Below are 20608 nucleotides of genomic sequence, written 5' to 3'. Positions count from 1 at the left end.
TGTAAACTAACTCTGCAACTGGTCATTTCTATTAGCTGTGTTAAGCAAAGATGATTATCAGAGGTAAGACAACAAAGCATGGTTGAGCCAGTAAATCACAGGTCCAACAGAACACAATGAACTCACCTGAATCACAGTCAATGAGCTCCAGAGAGTCCAGAGCCACTGTCACTCTGTTATCGCCCTGACAGGAAGTGTACAGCAGAGTCACCTGAAAGGGCTCCTCCATCTGGCCAATCAAAGTCTCTAGAACCTCCCACTCGCCCCTGCATCAACCAATCATAGAGAAATGCTTTTTAGAGTCATCTGCAGGAATTCATAAAACCCTTTCTCTGCTTAGATGTCTTAATTCCAAGATATAGCATTACACAACAAGCCATCAGGGAGGCTTAAACAATCTGCTTGTACTTTACACAACATTTTACAAGTTTTCATAAAATGGTATAATGTGGCACTAAGGTTGCCCTGTGGCAGTTTCTCAAGGATAAAGAATTTGATTAATCCTTCATTTCATTGAAATGCACAAGGAAGGCCTCGGCAACATCTTGAATCCATTATCTCTCTCATAAAACCTTTGCAATAGCATTTGGACTTGCTCGTTATTTATGTCAGTTTGCATCCTTCACCCTTACTCGTCCATTTGCACTTTGCTACCTTTAAAAGACAATAAAGCAACCTTTCCCCAGATGCAGTAAGCTACAGCGTCATAAGAGTGCCTTGAAAGAGAAGTTACTGCCAATGCCACAAGCAGAGAGCACAGCCGATGACACTGTACTTTTTCATCTCCAATTTTTTACCTCAGTCTTTAGACCTAAACTCCTAACATAATGGCACCTTTACTTAGCTTTCAGGTATATCTCTCAAATATGCCATGCTGTCACAGCTGCAAAAGTACATTACATCAAACAGAGAGGGTGAGAACAGCTTTAACAGAGAAAATCAGTAAAGTAAAGATAATGCATACAATATAGGTGGCAATTTTACGAGGCATTAAGCCTTGCTTTTGAAGCAAAATGTTTAATGAGTTGTTTACTCCTGAGAACAGTCAGTACAGGGGAAAGCTCACACTACACACAGCACTGTAGTAAAGAACACATGATGTAGGATGAAAAATGTACCCAGAATAGAGTGCATCTATGAGTAAAATCTACAGGTAAGTGGGAGTTGAGTTGTGGGCTGGATAAATGAAAGTGCTGTATGAGTGTGTGTCTCTCATAATGAAATTGCTTGGTCCATTACTCCAGTGACACAAACAAAGCCAACGCACAAACTTATTGCATATGCCCATCCATCCCTCGTCTGTCATAACCAATTATATATGACTTCATTTGCAGAGCCTGCATGTATAGAATGGATGCTCTTAAGGTGGCTGTATTTCAGCATCAGATCAAATGGAAATACCTGTCCCCTTTGAGCAGCAATACACAAGGGGCAGCTGACCTCTCACTATTGTAGAGATTGTCCCACATGATAGATAAGAGGCATTTTCTGCCTTTAACTCCAGTACCACAGTAGTTTAAGATATTACTTTCTGTGCCCTTGCTTGGATTGAAAGCCTCTGTCAGCTTTCATTGCAGTGATTCTAAGCTCCCTTTAGTTATTTAATAAGCTGGACCTGTACTGAACAAGCATTTCAATCAGGAAAGATGCAGGCTTCTGCTATTTGACACTAATTAGATGAACATGAGCTGCATAAATAACGAGTACATCAACATATCAATAAATATTCTGCTGCTCAAGTGGCATCACAGAGTTTGTTGTCTGACCTGTGCTCCTCGTGTCTCCTGTCGTTCAAAACCACCGAGTGAACAGCTGAACCTGAGAGGACGGGCTTGATCAGGACTGTGAGGTTCCCCCACACTGGACCGGTCTCGTACAGAGCCACCTGTAGCGTACAGAACCGTCCGCTCACAGGCAGAACTGGGCTGGTTAAGTGGTACTCACATCTCCTGGAGGCCTCTGCAGCAGGAGAGGAGCTTAGGTGAAGGAAGTGCCCTGAGGTAATGAAACAGAGTAGAAAATTCAGTTTTATTGCTGCTTCAAGGTACAGTCAAGCTTTTGACAAATGCTTCAACATCAGGGTGGATACGGGACTGTGCGTTATAGGAAATCACGCACAAAATAAAACTAATGTCTTACCAGATGCTCTGACTCACCGAGCTCTGAGTCACTCCTAAGATCTATTACTGTTATTTTCTAGCCCCTAAATAAGTTTCATGTAGTCTCTCCTTAGTGAACCTCTACACTCTTACCATCAGAGCTTCCCACTGAGTGGTCGGTCACAGGCATCATCCCAGCCTCAGCACCTCCGGATTGCTGTGGCGACACCACCAACCAATCACTCTGATCGGTGTGATTTGATAAAGTCCAGAGGCATGATGACTCAAAATCGCAGGAGGCAACTGAAAGATAGAAATATGGAGTATAGCTTGTGAACTGAGAGTTTGTTTGGGTAAATATTGGCAGATACAGGTAGTTAACTGAACATCAGAAGAAGAAAAAAACCCTCAAATAGACAAGGATTTGAGAAACACAATTAATACACAGCTTTAGTACTTCTTTTATATAAGTCCTTTAACTACAAATGTCTGTTCAAAGTCGGTTTAGCAGCACAAAACCAGTCATTGAAAACCCTGCATATCCTTGGATGAGTGAACATCAATCATAAAGAAGGACAAACAGCATCTGTTCTTCACCCAAAATGAGCTTAGAATGATTTTATTATGCCAGTTAGGGTGAGGATAAAAGATGTTATTACTTTGTGTTTGGGATCACGAGAATCGTATTTCATGCTTTCAGTGCCACAGCTGTTTTACTTGAGATTATGCAATCTTCCATAAGTAATGACATGAGGTCGTTGATTTCAGATTTCAAGAACCCCAAAGTGTGTAAGGCAAGGCAAGGCAAGGCAACTTTATTTGTATAGCGCATTTCATACACGAGGGCAACTCAATGTGCTTTACATTAAAACATTAAAAGCATTGGAGACATTCAGACAAGCATAAAAGAACACAATTAAAATGACAAATATGATAAAACAGAAAAGAAAAGGAAAATTAGAAATATATTAAAAATTACATTAAAATTAAATTTAAAGTGAGTTAAAATGAGCTAAGATAGGAAGGCAGTGGCAAATAAGAAAGTCTTAGTCTTTGATTTAAAAGAGGTGAGAGTTGGAGCAGACCTACAGCTTTCAGGGAGTGTGTTCCAGATATATGGTGCATAATGACTAAACGCTGCTTCACCATGTTTCGTTCTGACTCTAGGGACTGAAAGCAGACCAGTACCTGACGATCTCAGAGGTCGAGATGGTTCATAAAGTAGCAGCAGATCAGCAATGTATTTTGGGCCTAAACCATTCAGTGCTTTATAAACCATCAGCAGGATTTTAAAGTCTATTCTCTGACAGACAGGAAGCCAGTGTAGAGATATTAGAACTGGAGTGATGTGGTCTACTTTTTTGGTCCTTGTTAGGACTCGAGCAGCAGCATTCTGTATGAGCTGCAGCCATCTGATGGACTTTTTAGGGAGTCCTGTAAAGACCCCGTTACAGTAGTCTAGTCTGCTAAAGATAAATGCATGGACCAGTTATTCTGAAAACATACACTGAAAGAATAATCAGTCTGATAACTGTTGTGCAGTAAGGGCACTTCAAAAAGCAGCATTAGAAACTACATTTCTTGGTAGCTTGATGGTAGTGTAGCTTTTTCGTAGCTTTACGGTTTTGTTGATCTAGTAGTGCTGTAGCATCTACAAAATAACAGATGAGTGATCTGAAGTCAAGCCACAAGATACATAGTTGCCAACCAAAGACCGTTTACTAATGGACGTAGTATCATTCCTGACATCACCCATCTGTTCCTGAGCGCTGTTTTGAAGCCAATTGTTGGCGGGAGCCATATTGGAAATGCTGAACTCAACCACACTTAGTGTGAGGTAAAGAGGCGGGCTTTGAGCCTCCTAGCCAACAGCTATGTGTTCCTGCCCGTCAGTCAGTCAGTCATGTCCTAACATGGGCAAAACTAGTAATCTTAATATCTTCTGAATTGTCACGTTAGAAAAAATTCACCCCCGTACAGTGTGTGCCGATAGAGAAATGAGCTACGTAGAGCCAATCCAGTTTTTGAACCAGGCTGTAAACATGTTTATTAATGCTGCAAAGACCGTCTTTTTTGAATGGTTGTGTATGTGGTTTCCGGTGTTTCTGCAGCCAGCCTCAAGCGGATGCTCGATGAATTGCAGTTTATAACACTTCCACATATTTTGAGACCGGAGGTTGCCGCTTGTGTAGCGTCTACAAAAGCGCAGACGAGTGTTCTGAAGTCAAACCACAAGATACGTAGTTGATAATACACTGACATGTTTGAGTCACAGGCTGTCTACTTGGTATGAAGGAAGATGTGCCGACACACAAGCATGGCCTCAACTAACAGGGGCCACATATGTAAGTGATTTAAGATGATTCTAACTTAACCCACTCTTAGGCTACGTTCACACTGCAAGGCTTAATGCTCATTATCGATTTTTTGCTCAGATCTGATTTTTTGTTTGCCTGTTCACATTACCATCTATAATGTGACCTGTATCAGATTCCAGTGTGAACTGTTTGCAGCTCCAAACTGCCCCGCATGCGCAAAAGAACAGTAACAATGACGTCACATGCAGCTGGTTCACAAATGTAAACATGGAGGAAGTCAGCATTTTCGCCTTTGTTACAAAGTTTTTGTGAGTTTGGGAGCCGCAGAATGAATGACCAGGTGTAGAGGAGGTCAAGTATAAATAAAAAGAGAGCCAAATTGCTTGATTCGGCTTTTTGCAGAGCTGTGGCCACAAATACGATTGAAAGGTCTATGTGGATGCGGACACGGAGTCAGGAGTGGTGGACAGAGTTTATTCAAAACTTCCAGATGTCAAGGGCAACTTTCAATTACATCTGTCAGCCGCTCTCCCCAAGACTCCTTCGGCTTTTGCAAGTGTGTTGCTATAAAGTGACGTGCAAGTATCATATGCGCATCAATTCTGCCTTGGCTGTTCACACTTTTTCACACAAAAATCTGATCTGTATCTGATTCAGGACCACATACGGAAGTGGTCTAAATCTGATTTGAAATAATCTGATTTGGGTCAGATTTCAGTGTTCACACTGCCTCTAAAAAATCTGACCTGGTCACTTGACCCCCAAAAAAATCTGATTTGGGCCACTTTTGCCTGCAGTGTGAACATAGCCTGAGTAAGTTTAAATGTTGTTAGAGAAGTTGAAAATTTGATTTAGGGGAAGTGGGACAACTTGACAGTTGAAAGGCAAGTATGCATATTTTTGTCAAGTGACCATGCATGCAAGAACACAGCATTTAAATCATGCTTCGATGAAGAGTGGCATGTAGGAAAAGTTATTTGCCTTAATTGTGCTCGAGTGATTGTTTTGACAGTCACGGAAACATTTCATCATTTTAAAGAACATTTGGACAGAGATGACCAAATAAACATGATAAAAAAACACTGACTCAATTATTTGTGATAATGAAAAAAAGCTCATGCTACTTCAGCTCCAACCTGCCTGTGACCTTTGCCACAGACTAATAATTATTTGGTTCACGGCCCAAATTTTATCTTAATCTAAATTTAAATGGCTCAATAACCCAACAAAAAGGCCTTTTGTAGAAACTGAGTGATTGCATGTCTGTCTGTGAGGGACGAGGGAGCTGATGAACAAGATGAAAAAAGAAAGCGGAGGCTTCTCAGACATCATGTGATGGCTGAAGAGGAAACTGACACTACTGCTAAATGAGTAAACAGCCGTAGGACATCCTCTGAGGATGAAGGAGAAAAAGAGAGGTACATTATTATCGAATCATTATGTCATTGAAAGCCACTTTAATAACGATCTGTAATAAAACGCCAAATTACTAAATATTTGTTTGGTGTTTTTCATCAGAGGATCTCTTCCTGTTCGTCGCTCTTTCATTTTTATCCTTTAAAACATCTGTGTTCTTACTTCTCCAGTCAAACCTACAATTGGACTTTCTATTGAGCAGTGTGTTAATCATCCTTCTTGCGGTGGATAATTGGCAATGTAATCATCTCTGACCTTAAAAGAAAATTTAAGCTTTCAAGTGCTGTACATTCCCTGATGAAAGTCTCATCTCTGAAATGAGCCTTCAAACTGAGCAATGTTCCTCTCAGAGCAGTGATTACTGAGGTTAATCAGGTTAATCATTGCCACTGCATTGCTGTAATATGACGAGGGTATTGTACATTCAGAAGACGTTTTATATGTACTGAAGCACAGACTTTTAATTTGAAAGACGGAGGTAAATATTTCCACTTATACGTGCTTTATGTTCTTTAAAGCTCCCGTGAGGAACTTTAGTTTGTGTTGCTTTTGGCTCCTTCTGTAGACAAAGCAGTGCAAGATAATTATCATTATACAATAGAGTGTAAAGTTTGGGCTGTTAAATGACTCTAACCATGGTGTTGAATTGTCACAGTTACATAACAGCAGTTGGTTGTTGTGGCAGCTGTTGAGGATAAATGTCTAAACAACACTTCTGAAAAGCACGTCTCAACTTTTCACATCCAATTAACCCGAATCAGACCCACAATCCAGGCTATTATAACATAGACCCTGGTGATCATGGAGTCTTGTTTTCTTTTTTTAAAGTGTGCAGATGTGTTCACATAAGTCTTACTTTGGCTGTCCTCTTCCAAACCCAGATGATGAGGGAACAGCTGATCTGAGTAGCTCTCCTCCAGAAAGCGGTCCAGCAGAGCCTGGCAGGTGCTGCTAGCTGCAGAGAGGAAGCAGATCATAAAGGGTGGTTACGGTGGTTGATTTTCTACTGAGGCTGGCTCTTGGATTGTACACAATGTACTCCAAGCTGCAACACGATGTTTTTTCTGCACCTAATCGACCCAATAGCCCTATTTTGTGTTGAAATGTGCAGCTCCATTGAGTTTGAAAATGTGTTGGAGAATAACACGGATATATGGAGAGAGTTACTGTTACGACAACACACTCTGCAGAAAGAGAATTTGACAACCCAACCTTAGAAAAATGAAAACACATGTAAAAGCACAAACAGGTTAGGTGAAAAGCCATTGGAGGAGGTGTGACCGTGAGTGTGGATGATTGTTTGTCGATATGTGTCAGTTCTTTCAACTCAAAGCCAGTTCAGGGTGTGAAGTGCTTCCACTGGGAATCACTTTTCAAAAACCTCTTACTTGTATTTTTTACCAACTGAAATCTCCAAACAGTCATCCTTCTGCCATGATCCTGAGTGAGGCTGTAAATCAAACTATAAATCTTAACTCTTTCACATCCCAGTATCTGCTGGCAGCTGTACGTTTTATAAGGAGAACCACATAAAGTGTCAAAACTCAGGCTGCAGGCCCTATAGGTATCAGTGTGCTCTTACAGACTCCAGTTTATTTAACTTTCCACAACAGTCATTCTGACATTTATGCCCATGTGGGCAAAATCCAATAAAAGACTTTGACCTGACAAGTTCTTATCAGTGGATATATTCTCTGAGTGTTTGCAAGAGAAATGTTCAGAATCACACAGATACAGTGTCTGTGAAATCTGTCACGGTCAGACAGAAAGCTTAGTGGAGCTGGCAAATTGTTTAGACAAAACAGGATTATATGTATCATTTCACTGGCATACTGACAGTAACTGACCTTAAGTACAGATAGAGAGTTCAACAAGTACCAATCTTTCAGAAATTACACCTCCAAGGCTGTTTGCAGTAAAATTCAATGCAGCTTGTATTACTGTATTACAGAGCTTAAGAAATATCCACCTCACCCAAGAGGAGGAGGAGGAGGAGGAGGAGGAGGAGGAGGATCATTTTCCTTTTAAAACTAAATTTTTTTTAAGTATATAAGAGTACTAGTATTATTATTTTTAACCAAAAGGACAACAGAGGGTTACATGACGTGATACGATGGAGAAAATGATGAATAAAAAAAGAAAGATGAATAAGAATACCGGACGTTGAAGAAAGAGAATAGCTTCGAGGTGTCTGCACACCCATTGTACTAGACATACAAATGCAAGTTATGTCATCCTAGTGAAAGATGCTGTTGCTTTGTCTGCCATCATGTTATATAATAGTTACACTGTAGTTTCTGCAGCCAGCTCTTTATGCTCTGTCCTGCCTATTGAGACTCATTTGCTGCCCCACCTCCCCATCTCCATCTGGCAGGAAAGACTTCACACTGTGAGGGACGTGTGAAGAAGTAACTTTGAAAAATTTCCGTGGGCTAAAACAATTTTCAGGAATACATACAGTAAATAAAAGAGGATTGGTTACGTTTAATTAAGTTAAAGAAAGAATATGTGGGAGTCAACTCAAGTATTCATTATTCAACAATTTACAGATCATAACATTTATGTAAAATGTTAAGACAGCAAACAGATTAAAATGTTTAGATGTTATGGATTGAGCTGCCCCAACATCCATTATATGAGCGACCAAAACCAAACCTCCACTCTTGTTTGTCTGCCTTTATCCCTTGGACCAGATACGGATGGCTAACCTGTCTAATGAGCACCATACCTCAGCCCTCCGCATGTTTACGCTGGCTTCTGTTCTGGTTATAGACAAATGAACCACAGAGCTGTTCCAGAAATAGATGCCATGTTGTTTAAGAGGCAGTACACTTCACACGTGACATGACATTCAACATCCTAACCAGCATGACCAGTGAGCCGAGAGGGGGTTGATCATACTGCAGTGGGTCATGGCCACTCAACCCCTGAAGTTGCCTTTGGACAGTGACCTTACTGTTTTCTGGAGCCTGTAAGGCGAGGTCAAAGAGGCCAGGCAGGACAAATTGATTATTTAAAGGACAGTTTATAGAAGCAGTTATTCCTGATAATGACGTAGGGTGACGGCAACCACAAGCAGCTTTTCATTGGAAATTATGGAACAAAAGCAGCTAAGGATAGATTCCTGAACATGGAAAACAGAACGCTTGAACGGTCCATAAAGAGGGGGATTCATCCAGAGAAAAATATCAACACGTTATCGTAAAAAGGATTTTTAGGGAATCCCCAAACTTCCTGTCATTGCCACTTTCTTGTTGCCATGTTTCAACTTAAAAATGAAAGAAAGGAAGAAGGGAAGCATGACAGGGTTCCCTTTGATGACATGAAAAGGAGTAAAGTATTTGTTGTATCCTAAACCAGCAAACAGATAATTACTTTGATGATTGCGACATTGAACAAACTGTGACTTTGAATATGGTCACGTCCTCAGAAAGCAAAAGCTGAATCTCTGTACTCTCTTTGAACCAAGGTTGCCGAGGAAGCAGAGTTTCAGAGACTTCAAACACTTTCTTGCCCTAAAAGCGGTTGTTGGCTGTAATTACTTTCAAGAGCGAGGCACTGTGCTGGATGTTGAGACTCTTGAGCACCCAGAGAAGTCACCTTCTGTGATGTTGTTCTCCACAAAAGCAGCAAAATAGCGGCGGACACCTTGCCACTCAAAGACATGAGTCCATGAGTCACCTTGCTCTTCCCCTCTCACAGCAGCCCACAATGTAATTTTCAGTTTTCTTCACAGCTTTCTGGAAAAAAAAGAAGCTGTTCTGGGAGTAGAGGTGGCCTATCAGGTAAAATAACACAGAAAGAAGGTCAACATTCTTGTGATAAGGTCCTGCGTTTCCTTTTTATCTTTGTTTAGGAAGTTTTTTTGTTTTTTTTTACACTTTTATGAGAAGTGATAAGACAGTGGATAGAGTTAGAAACAAGGATCAGAGAGGGGGGCAGTGACATTCGACGGCCTCCTGCTGTGGACGTTCCAGACTCGAGGTGATACAGACGTGCTGGACTCCAGCGGCAACAGCTACTACTACTATCTCTCGTTTTATCACTATCAGCACTCTCTCTCTCTCCTATTCACCTCTATCCCTCTTCCCAACCCAACTCGGTCGAGGCAGATGGCTGTCTAACATGAATTTAGTTCTGCTCGAGGTTTCCACCTGTTAAAAGGAAGTTTGTCCTCGCCGCTGTAACTAGCTAAATACTGCAAGGTGCAATGCTCATGGGTGATTAAGATGAGATAAGACTGAGTCTTATCCTGTCTTGAAGTTGGGTCTCTGTTAACAATTTAACAGAGTACAATGTAGACCTGCTATGTTTGTAAAAGCGTCTTGAGATAACGTTTGTTTTGATTTGGCACTATACAAATAAAGATTGATTGGTTGATGATTGATTGACAGAAGGCCACAAGCTGGGAACAAACCCGGGCCGCCTGCTTCGAGGACAGCAGCCTCTATGGGGTGAGCGATTTAACGCCAAGTCAAACTGGCGCCCTTTACAATCACTCATTTTTTCTGGTCCTTCTGCTCTGTATCTGTAAACTGATACATGTTTACCCTGCAGGAAACATGAATGGTGAAAACAAATTTCATGGCTATGGAGACATTTGACTCAAAACCACAAATGTCATCTGCTTGGTTATACAATCAACAGAATTAACCAGAGGCTTGGGGTTTTAATAATCTTGTGAATACATTTCATGGCGATCCATCAAATTATGGCAGAGACACTCTGTGGCACGCTAGATCTGCTTATTCATGATGGATTCCTCAAAATAATGCCTGCATAATTAGCACTCAACAAGATCTAACCTGGATCCTTTACAGCAGCACTACAACTCACCATACCGGGCAAAACTTCACAAGGAGTCCAAAAGGCTTCATATTTCTGCTTACTAAAGCTCTGAGCCCCCAAAGTCCCTCACAAGTCTTATCCCTTATTCCTACTCAGAGGAGCCGTAATCTGACAACTTCCCTGCAGCAAGTGTGAACACGAGCTTAGAGGAGCCTTTATTGACAGGGAATAAAACAAAAGTGCTCCTGAGAGGAGATTCAAAGGCTTAAAAGTCGTAAACAGTTTGGCATTTTTAGATTATCGATTAAGTGTGTTTTGTTTTTGTCATTTCCTGGAAGTGTGCCACTTCAACCACATCCAAATGTTTATCCATCCTGAACTTTTTATGAGGATGTGTGCGTAAGAACACACCAGTATGAAGCACGAATATCAGTGTCACAAACTGAGTCACTGTTTAAGCTGACATCCCTGCAGACAATACAGACCTGATCCTGAATGTTTTTTTTCACAGCACTGGCGACAGACCCTATGCAACACATCCGAGGTTGCATAGGGTCTGCCGGAGCAACCCCCACTCTAATCAGCGTAGATACACCCCTCCAGGCTACCATGAGGACAAAGTCACAAAGAGTCAGTGTGAATAGCTCATCTTAGCTATCTTTTCCTCTTCTCTGAACACCAAAATTCCAGCCAGAGCCAGTTTTCCAAAGCTGTCAGAGACATGAAGTCAATGAGATGTCTGAAGATATGCAGGGGGGAGTTTTGTGACTGAACAACAAGTGGTGACAGGATGAGGAGAGTGCTTAGTGTGAGAGGGACGGTGTAGCAGTGACACTGATGGGACAAATAACTGCCTGTAGAATTACAGCAGCAGTGTTCTTCCATCCACCGCTGCCAGGGATGCAAATTCTATGTATATTATCATTAATCAGTCTTTGGGAATGTTTACCATTAATCATTAATTACTTGTTGGAAAAAAAACGTACCATGAAAAACAAACACAAACAAGATCATTAATACGTTTTTTTCCACAGCAGAATTATACATGTAACTGCACCATTGAACAGGGATTAGATAACACAGGTTCATACACAGAATGTCTATTTTTACATGACTGATTGCATATAAAGTCTGTCACAAAGCTTGGTTGAGCTTTGACGGTATTTATGAAATTGCTCATGACTCATGTAGAACTCATATTACAGTGTTTCTCCCTTTTTCATCTGGTGTTATATCTGATAAAAATGTCTGCATAAGAAAGATGACTGAATCAAAGTTGAGAGGAGCTGGAGATACTGAGACTTTTAAACAAACTAAAAACAGATTTATTCAGTCTGGCTTTTAAGTAGGGTTTAACAATTTAATGTTTTATTATTTGAACCATTTGTTTTTTATTTATCTACGTAGTTTTATTGATATTTTTAGCCTTCATTTTATTTTCAACTCTTATCCTTACCCCTTTTTTCATTATTTATTTAAACTATTTACATTCTTAATGTTCATTTGATCCTTAACTCATTTTAACTACTCATATCTTATTGTTGTTGGCGTGCATTAGTCTGTATTTAAAATCTTTTTTTTTGTTTTTTTAATACGTCTTGCCATTATTTCATTTCTACCTCTGTCTTGTTTCCAATCTCTGCTATATAAATTAAGCTTGATTGGTTGATTAAAAGTTATTACCATAAAAGGTCTGTAAAGTAAAAGTTTGATAGTTTGAAGAGTTTAATGTGAGGATTGATTTCATTCATGTGTCTGTGCAACTAAATTAAACTGCAACCACAACTTTTCTCAGCCTATCCAGCCATGTCAGACGGTTGTTCAGCCCGAGTCTGGTTCTGCCTTTATCTGCATACAGTTTACAAGACTCCTCCAAATCTGAACTGAAAATGATATCCGTCCTTTGTTGTGAAAACCATCTGGTTAAGGTTCAATTTGGTCTGGCACAAAAATGTCTTAGTGGAGGAAGAGAGAGAGGGAGGGTGGGAAATCATGTTTTGGTAAAGAAACCAAAAGTGACCTTGGATTATTCAGAAACTGAGCAGAGCAAATGGATTTCATTTAAAAATAATTTTTTAAAAAGGAATTTCTTGGCAGGAATCTGGACTTCAAACAATAAACCCCTGAACTTTTATCACTGTAAAGAAAGCTCTCCAAGTGAAAGAGCCTGGATGAATACATTTTGGAAACTACTGCCACAGTTTAGAGAGCTTTTCTTCATCTGTCACTGGGAAATCTGTTTAGAATTAATATGTCAGCATCAGTTTAACTGAAGTGTACGCATGTTAAATCCAAGCAAGCCAATTTCTTGGTTTAAGATGTCTGTCGTTTTGCCTTATAAAAAAAGAGATCTTAGAGATCTTATTATCTGAGACATATGACAAAGAAATACACCAAATCTTTTAGTTTTAGAACCGCAGTAAAAAAATAAACAAAATGTTACTTTGGAAATTGCTGAAATAATAAGTCTTATCAAGATTAATTCGTTTGTGGTTTGTTGCACAATAAACAGAGACTGGAAACATCTAATGCTGCACACAATGTGTCAAACTGTATGCAAAGTATTCCTAACATTTAGCTCTGCGTCTTGCAGTAATCTCGTTTCCTCATACAGACAAATGGCTACATTACACTTTGGTGTAAATACTATGACAAGTAATAAACAGCAATATGAAAGAGTCCAACACTTCAAGAAAAATTAACAGCAAGACTTAACCCCAAATCTGATGCCAGGTCTGACTGTGCTGTACTAACTCAATATTCATGCTTTGCAAATCAGATTAACCCGTCAGTTCTTTATGGACTAAGTTATTTCGAGAAACATATTTTTCAAATTTGCAGCTTTAACAGTCTCTGTATGTATTTACCATTATTTGCCACATTTGACCGCAAAGCACACTGTATGGCTTTTATGTTGTAATGATAATTCAGTCTTAATCTAATTTCCTCTCTGAGCTCAGCAAAGTTCAAAATGCTCTAATTCAATTTGGTACATGCATACTGCGAGTTATTTGTTATAAGTGAGCTTGTTCTTATTGAATTCAGGACCAGATGTTAGAAAAAGACAAAAAGAAGAAACATTTCAAAGAAAACAACGGTTGAAAGGAAGCCATGCTTTTGAACTTCTACATTGCAATACTCTTATCTTGTTTAATTGAAATGATAATTTTCAGTCATTTCATTCACTCTGCGTTCTTTTATGTGAGGGGCAACAGCTAAATGTAAAGAAGCTTTAACAGTGCTGTCATCACTACGAAAGGACACTGTATTACAAAATCAGATGCTACACAAGGACAGAGTTGCTGGTGGACATGTTACTGAAGAGATTCTGATGTTTTGTAAGCAGCAAAAGTAATCTGAACAGTATTTTATCCTCTTGAAAATGTATCTACTTTACAAGTTTGATGCATTAATGTCAGTGTTTCACGTTTGCCTCATTGGGTTTTACAACCCGAGCAGCCTGCAGCCTTGTCCTTTAAGGAGGATTCTCAATCTCATCCACATGGATTACTTTTAACAATGAGCATTTCAAGCCTCAAAACTATTCTGACTATGACTCATATTTACCCCTACCCCCCAGCACCTGCAAACACACACACACACACACACACACACACACACACACACACACACACACACACACACACACCACACACACACACACACACACACACACACACACACACACACACACACACACACACACACACACACACACACTGGGGTTCAACAACAATGAATTAAGCTGATATTACACCAGATAAATACCATTTGTTTGTGCACATTAATATCATTGCAATCATATGTGTCTTTCTTTGAGTTCTTAAGTCTGTTTATACTGCATGCAGCCCTCTGACAGCAGCTCTGACAGGAGAAGTAGAAACAACAATGACTCACACAACTTAACTCATGTGTGCAGCAGGTGCAGAAACTAAAAGTAAACAATCTGCAAGACACACGTTCCATTACCGGCCTGCTTTTATAGCATTGGCATCATGCTGAGGTGCTGCTGACAGCCGGCGCTAGCAGACACAATTGAGTGTCGGTCCAGGCCTACATGCTGGTGTTTCTGTGACGCAGCAGAGTGGCATGCATGTTTACAGTTTGCATGTAGACTATACATGCACAGTATTTACATGTTTCTCCAGTTCAAATCTCACACTACACCCATATTTCCAACAACTGTCATTTAAACTTTCTTCTTCTTTTTATTTTGTTGCAGTTAGCAAACAGCTTGTCTGTGTGCTACAGCCACAGCCTGATGGAAGCACTGCATTAACATCAGACATGGGTTAAAACCATAGACTGTATAAATAATGGACATAGTATCCCTGACGTCACCCATCTATTTCTGAAGTGCTGTTTTGAGGCCAATCATCGGCGGCAGCCATATTGGAAATGCTGAACTTTGTCCGAGCTAGTGCGAAGTAAAGAGGCGGGCTTTGACCCTCCTAGCCAACAGCTACAGTGTTCCCGCCTGTCAATCAATTGAGTCATGTTCTTACATGGGCAAAACTCGTAATCTTAATATCTTCTGAACCGTCGTGTTATAAACCCCCCATACAGTGTGTGTCGATAGAGAAATTAGCTGTTCAGACCTAATCCGTTTTTTTAACCAGGCTGTTAACATGGTTATTATTGCTGTAAAGATCGTCTTATTTGATTGGTGTCTATGTGGTTTCCGGTGTTTCTGCAGCCAGCCTCAAGTGGACGCTTGATGAACTGCAGTTTTTAACACTTCACATCGCTTGGTTAAAACAGTGGAAACATTAATTTGCAAGATGAGAAATAGTTGCATTACCGTATCAATTCTGAACATTCAAAAGTTGTGGCCAGTCGCTAATTACTGTACATGCAGAATGATGTATAAAAGTGAAATCTTATACAATGATGTCTGAAAAAGCATGAATTTGTTCTCAAATACCGCATAACATGTGCCTCCAACTCTTAACTTTGGCAAATGAAAGAAGGAATAATCCAAACAAGTACAGAGCTTTGTTAAACCCGATGAGATTTTTGCTAATGTCGGATGCTCAATGAGTAGCTCATAGGACATCAGTCTTTCTTCAAGCAGGGGAACAGCTTGTTTATTCTGGTGTTTGATAAATGATTATTCAAAAAGCCTCATGCTGTAAAAACATTTGTGTGCTCATTTCAGACCGTGGTTTTATTTTTTCAATGCAATGCGTAGCCATTTCAAACTGAACCGAGCCTTAACCAAAACTTTGTGAATATTGTTTCTTCATTTCTTATTCAATCTATCATCAACCTGTCACACACACAATACACATCAGGGTTTTGTCTACACTCAGAGGCTCGTCCAAGAGAAGCAAACACTGCTATCAACTCCCCAAAAGCTCATCTGTTAAGCTCCACACACACACAACACACACGCATTTGGAAACCACTTGAACATACCAGTGTAACTGAAGCATAAATTACTTTGTAGTCTAATCTAATGTCAGTTTTGTGCAATTTCATTAGAAACAGAGGTGCAAGACACGTAGAGCCAACTCAAAATTCTCCCAAGGCCTCTGAATTAACCTCCGTCCCTCAGATCTGTCATGAGGACAAACAGAAAACTACTGTTTAGGCAACATGGGAATAATTTCTGACAGCTTTCATCACTACTGTAAATTCAGAAAAGTAATTATTCTTTGCTAATGGCTGTGTTCACTTTTGTTTTTATTAGGTTAGTGTTTTTACTAAAACTTGACATCTTACATCACTGATTTATTTGAGGCTAAGGAGAGACTATACCTCTAAGATTAAATACTGCAAAGCAGAATAAGATCATAAGCTCAAGTCTTTTTATGTGTCACAGAATATTTTATTTTTATTTTTACATATTTTAAATTTTTAGAATGAAGTAAAAACACCACAATTTGAAGATAATTAGATTTCTCAGCGTAAAAAAAAAAACTTACCCTCCTCTCTGTAGGAGAAACCACAATTTTTAGAAGTAATCCCTCCTGCATATTCTAGGTCCAAACTGGGGTCTCCTCCCCATTGCATATGCATCGAAAAACCTCCAAATGAAGGCACAGAGGGTGCTCTCCTCTGAGAACCAACTCAGCTGGCTCCTTCCAAAGCCAAGGAATAAAAGGCTCAACTCCGAGATGCCAGAGCAATTTACTCCATCTCCAAGACAAACCTGCTGCCTAACTCACAGAGGGAACACATTTTGGTAGATTCTTCTTTTGGGAAAGGCCCCAAAGATGATCAACTCCAGAGGCTTTGCCTCAGCTTCATTTTTACCATCAGCTCCATATGTATTATCAACAAGACTGATTATTACACTCACACGACCCACCATTTCTAGACTCCCATGTTATGAAACCAATGACTTATTCAATTACAAAATAATGCAAATAATGTTTAGAGCAAAATCCAAATCACTTCCACACTCCCTACAAACGTTATTTTGTGAATACCTTCGTGTATGTCACTTTAAATTGTCTGGGGTTTAATTGGGCGCCAGACTGTCCAACAAGTTCGTCTTTCGAAAAAACCTCAGGTCACGAACAGTCCATAAAACAGAACAAAAACCACGCCACAAAAGGATGATCGTTTATAATCAATCTGTAGCACTTAAATTCAGGACAAAAGAAAATAGTCAAAACATGTCAAATAAAGATTCCAATGTCCCACCAACAGTCTTAAACAAAATGAAACCCAAAGTCATGAAATGAAAATCACTGTGTGAAGGCTTGTTGGTGTAGGGGTGTGAGAAGAGAGAGCAGAGGGAGAAAGTGAGCAAGACTTGCGTTTTCAGAGGGCCAGTAGTGAAATCATCCGGGAGGCAGACCATCAGCCTGTTCCTGGAGTTCGGCTTCAGAAGCATTGTTGCTGATGAAAGGGATGAATGGGGATGGTAGTGCCAGAAATCCAAAGAAGTCCCAATCAGGTGAGGAGTTTTCCAGAGCAAAAGAAGGCAGCTTAATCTCCGCCCGCTCCAATTGATTTATCCAAACTTCCATATTTATTTATTTGATCCACACTCCATCTGCATGCTCCACTTCCCTTCACTTCCAAACGTGTCTCCTCTTTGTTCTCCTTTTTCCCACATACACAGGCCACAGGTGTCAGTAATCACCTGATCACCTTCTCTCCTCTGCTGAGCCACACTCACTCCCTCCAAAAAAAAAAAGCACTTCTCTGCTGCTGAGAAAAGGAGCATTCAGCCTCTCCTCTGGATGATTGCACCAGTCAATATGATTTGAGAGGGTGTTTATAAATTTACTGTTTAAAAAGCTAAAAAAGGTAAGAAGATGTTTTTCTGTTGTTGGGGTTAAACTGTGGAATGATGCCAGTATAATCTAAAACTTGTGCCTCACTTTTTGCTTTAAAAAATTGTTTGCAACGCAGTTTTTCAGGCTATAAGTGTTCATAATTTACCTGTTGCTTTTTTTCCTGCTACTACTATATAAGAACCTGAACTACCACTGACACCAACCTACCCTTCTGTGGATCTCGCCCCCTTCCATCAACCCCATTCGAGAACAAGACCTCAAATACTCAAGGTCTTTCCTTGAGGGAGGGACTCACTGCCAACTCAGCGAGAGCAATTCTCGATGCTCAAGTCTCCAGCAAAGAACCATGGCCTCAGACTTGAAGGTGCAGTCTTTCTTGAAGGTCACTTCACATAGAGCCTTATGTGAAGTGACCTGCAAGAAAGAACCACCCCATAGCGTGCTAAAGGTCATGGTGTCAGGAAGCAAACAAAACTACATGATATGTAAAGACAGTAGGGGGATGTAATGATACACTCAACTCAGGATCTATGCAAACTCCCATGGCCATCCTGAAACCCTGCAAATAGAGCTGCTATACTTTTTCACATCCATTGTACCTCATGTATCCTCCTTTCAACACCTCCCTGCAGCCCAAAAGTGTCCACACTCTCAAGCATCTCAGGGCCAATCTCATCCTCACCTGGCGCCTTGCCACAAAGGAGTTTCTTGGGCGAATCTTGAACTACCAGGGAAAATGTGAACAAACAGACGCACATAAATTGGTTCTTATAAAGAGATGAAAGAACCCTTAAGAGATCTCTTATTTCTAAATACTGATTTAATTAATTATTGTAAAAATAAATCCTCAACTGTAAAGCTTGAAGCACTTCTGCGCTCTTATACGAATTTATGAATGAAAAGAGGAAAAAAAACCTGTTCACTATATTAAACTCATCCCAGAAAGAGATGTTGTGGTAAATCACTTGTAACAATGGTTCAGGTCCCCTGAGGTGAACAGTAGAAATTCAAGTTATTTGTTCACAGCTTGAAAATAACACAGATCTTCTTCCTGGACATTTTAACATATTTGTTCTCAGTCAATAAAATTACATTACAGATTGGGGATGATCTCTGCGTGTGTTTTTTTGATGGCAGCCAGGGTATTCTTGAAAACCCTAAAATATATTTTATGTTACTGTTGTTGGACTTGCGGACGGGAACACATAGCTGTTGGCTAGGAGGCTATAACCCACCTCTTTACTTCACACAATGCCTGGTTGAGTTCCGCATTTCCAATATGGCTGCCGCCGCCGAATTGGCTTCAAAACAGCGCTCAGGAACAGATGGTGACGTCACGGATACTATGTCCATTATTTATGCATGTTACAATCAATGCATCTTAGCCGTAACACAAGTGTCTGTCTGCACCCAGCCGCACTACTGAATGACCCATTCATGTGTAGAAAATCAGGCTTTCCCTAGTTCCAAAAAAGAATTAAGTTCCATAACTCAATTTGTGATTAAATTGGTTGCAGCTTGGCTTCAATTTGCCGGCTTATTGTACGGGTAGCAGTTTCTTCTCAGAGGTGCCAAAATGCTTAGAAACAGAAGGTCTGTTTTATCTGAACACCAGATATGAATATGGAGATAAAAGACATGATACATATAAGTTAATAAGAATATAATTCAAGGTGAGCGAGGACAAGGTAGCTGACATGGAAAGAGAACATGTGATTTTCATAGATGCTGCATGGACTAAGAGATTAGTGGTAATGGTGAAAAGCTTTCAGTGCATTACTCTGATGTGTTTTGTCAGTGAAATGTTTCTGTAGTTCATTAATGTCATGGCACATCTCATGTTTTGAAATGCCAAACTCTGCAGGATCAAGCCTTGCATGCTACAACGGTCCACTTCTCCTACATGTATACATTTTCCTTTCGCTGTATGGTACTATCCATAAGGGAAATGAAATAACCAAATTCAGACTGATATAACAAAAAAGTAAAATGCAGGTTGTTGAATTTAGTGAAATAAAAGAGAGTTTAAGGTGTTCACATTTTACGATATCAAAACTGATCCAGCACCAAAAAGACAAACTTTTGAAGTACAGCCTAATCCTGCAGTGGTGAGCTCTTGCCCAAACAGGCTTCCCACTCTGGCTCTGCCCTTCCTGTCCTCTCTCAAGCATCTCTCTACACATTTTCTCTCTGTTCTCCTCTCTGCCCTCAGTAGGCTGGGGGAGTAGAGGGGAGGCTGAGGCACACAGCCTAACCCCGCAGGGGTGAGCTCTAGCCCTAATAGGCTTCTGCCCCTCTGCCTTCTCTTCAACATCTCGCTACAGGCTTCTCTCTTTTCCCTCTTGTAAAAGGTGAAGTAGACAGAGGTGAAGTGTACAGGCTAACCTGGCAGGGGTGAATCTAGCCTTACAAACTCCTCACCCTGGCTCTGTCTTCTCTGCCCTCTTTCTAACATCTCTCTTAGGGACGTGCGCGTTCATACAACTGCAAGATTAAACGGCATCAACCTCAGTTGACACCAGAATTACAAGCCGGTTAAACAAGTCACTAATATTTCAATAATGCAGGCATGAAATTGGGGGCATATGTTGGTGTCTGAGCTGTAGCTCTGGTCGATGACGACTGCAAACGTTTGTAAACAATCACAGATGACAGGAGGCATCTCTTGGCGCACTGTGTTTGGCATAGTTTGATATTGGATTAACAAAACTGACTGAAATTTTCTTTTTTGCCT

At 40.3% G+C, this 20608-nt stretch overlaps 1 protein-coding gene across 1 annotated transcript in view; it reads right to left on the bottom strand.

Moving 5' to 3' along the window:
• Positions 1-8036, bottom strand: part of ltk (leukocyte receptor tyrosine kinase) — a 37911-nt gene extending 29875 nt beyond the window's left edge. Inside the window, 5 exon segments of the mRNA XM_034675442.1 lie at positions 127-266; positions 1767-1995; positions 2253-2402; positions 6690-6788; positions 8033-8036. Of these exon segments, the coding sequence (XP_034531333.1) occupies positions 127-266; positions 1767-1995; positions 2253-2402; positions 6690-6788; positions 8033-8036 (622 nt within the window).
• Positions 8037-20608: the final 12572 nt, after the last annotated feature.

Source organism: Notolabrus celidotus, chromosome 22, assembly GCF_009762535.1.
Source record: "Notolabrus celidotus isolate fNotCel1 chromosome 22, fNotCel1.pri, whole genome shotgun sequence".
NCBI lineage: Eukaryota > Metazoa > Chordata > Actinopteri > Labriformes > Labridae > Notolabrus > Notolabrus celidotus.
The sequence above is the reverse complement of the archived record's forward strand: the minus strand, read 5'-3'. Positions and strand labels throughout refer to the sequence as shown.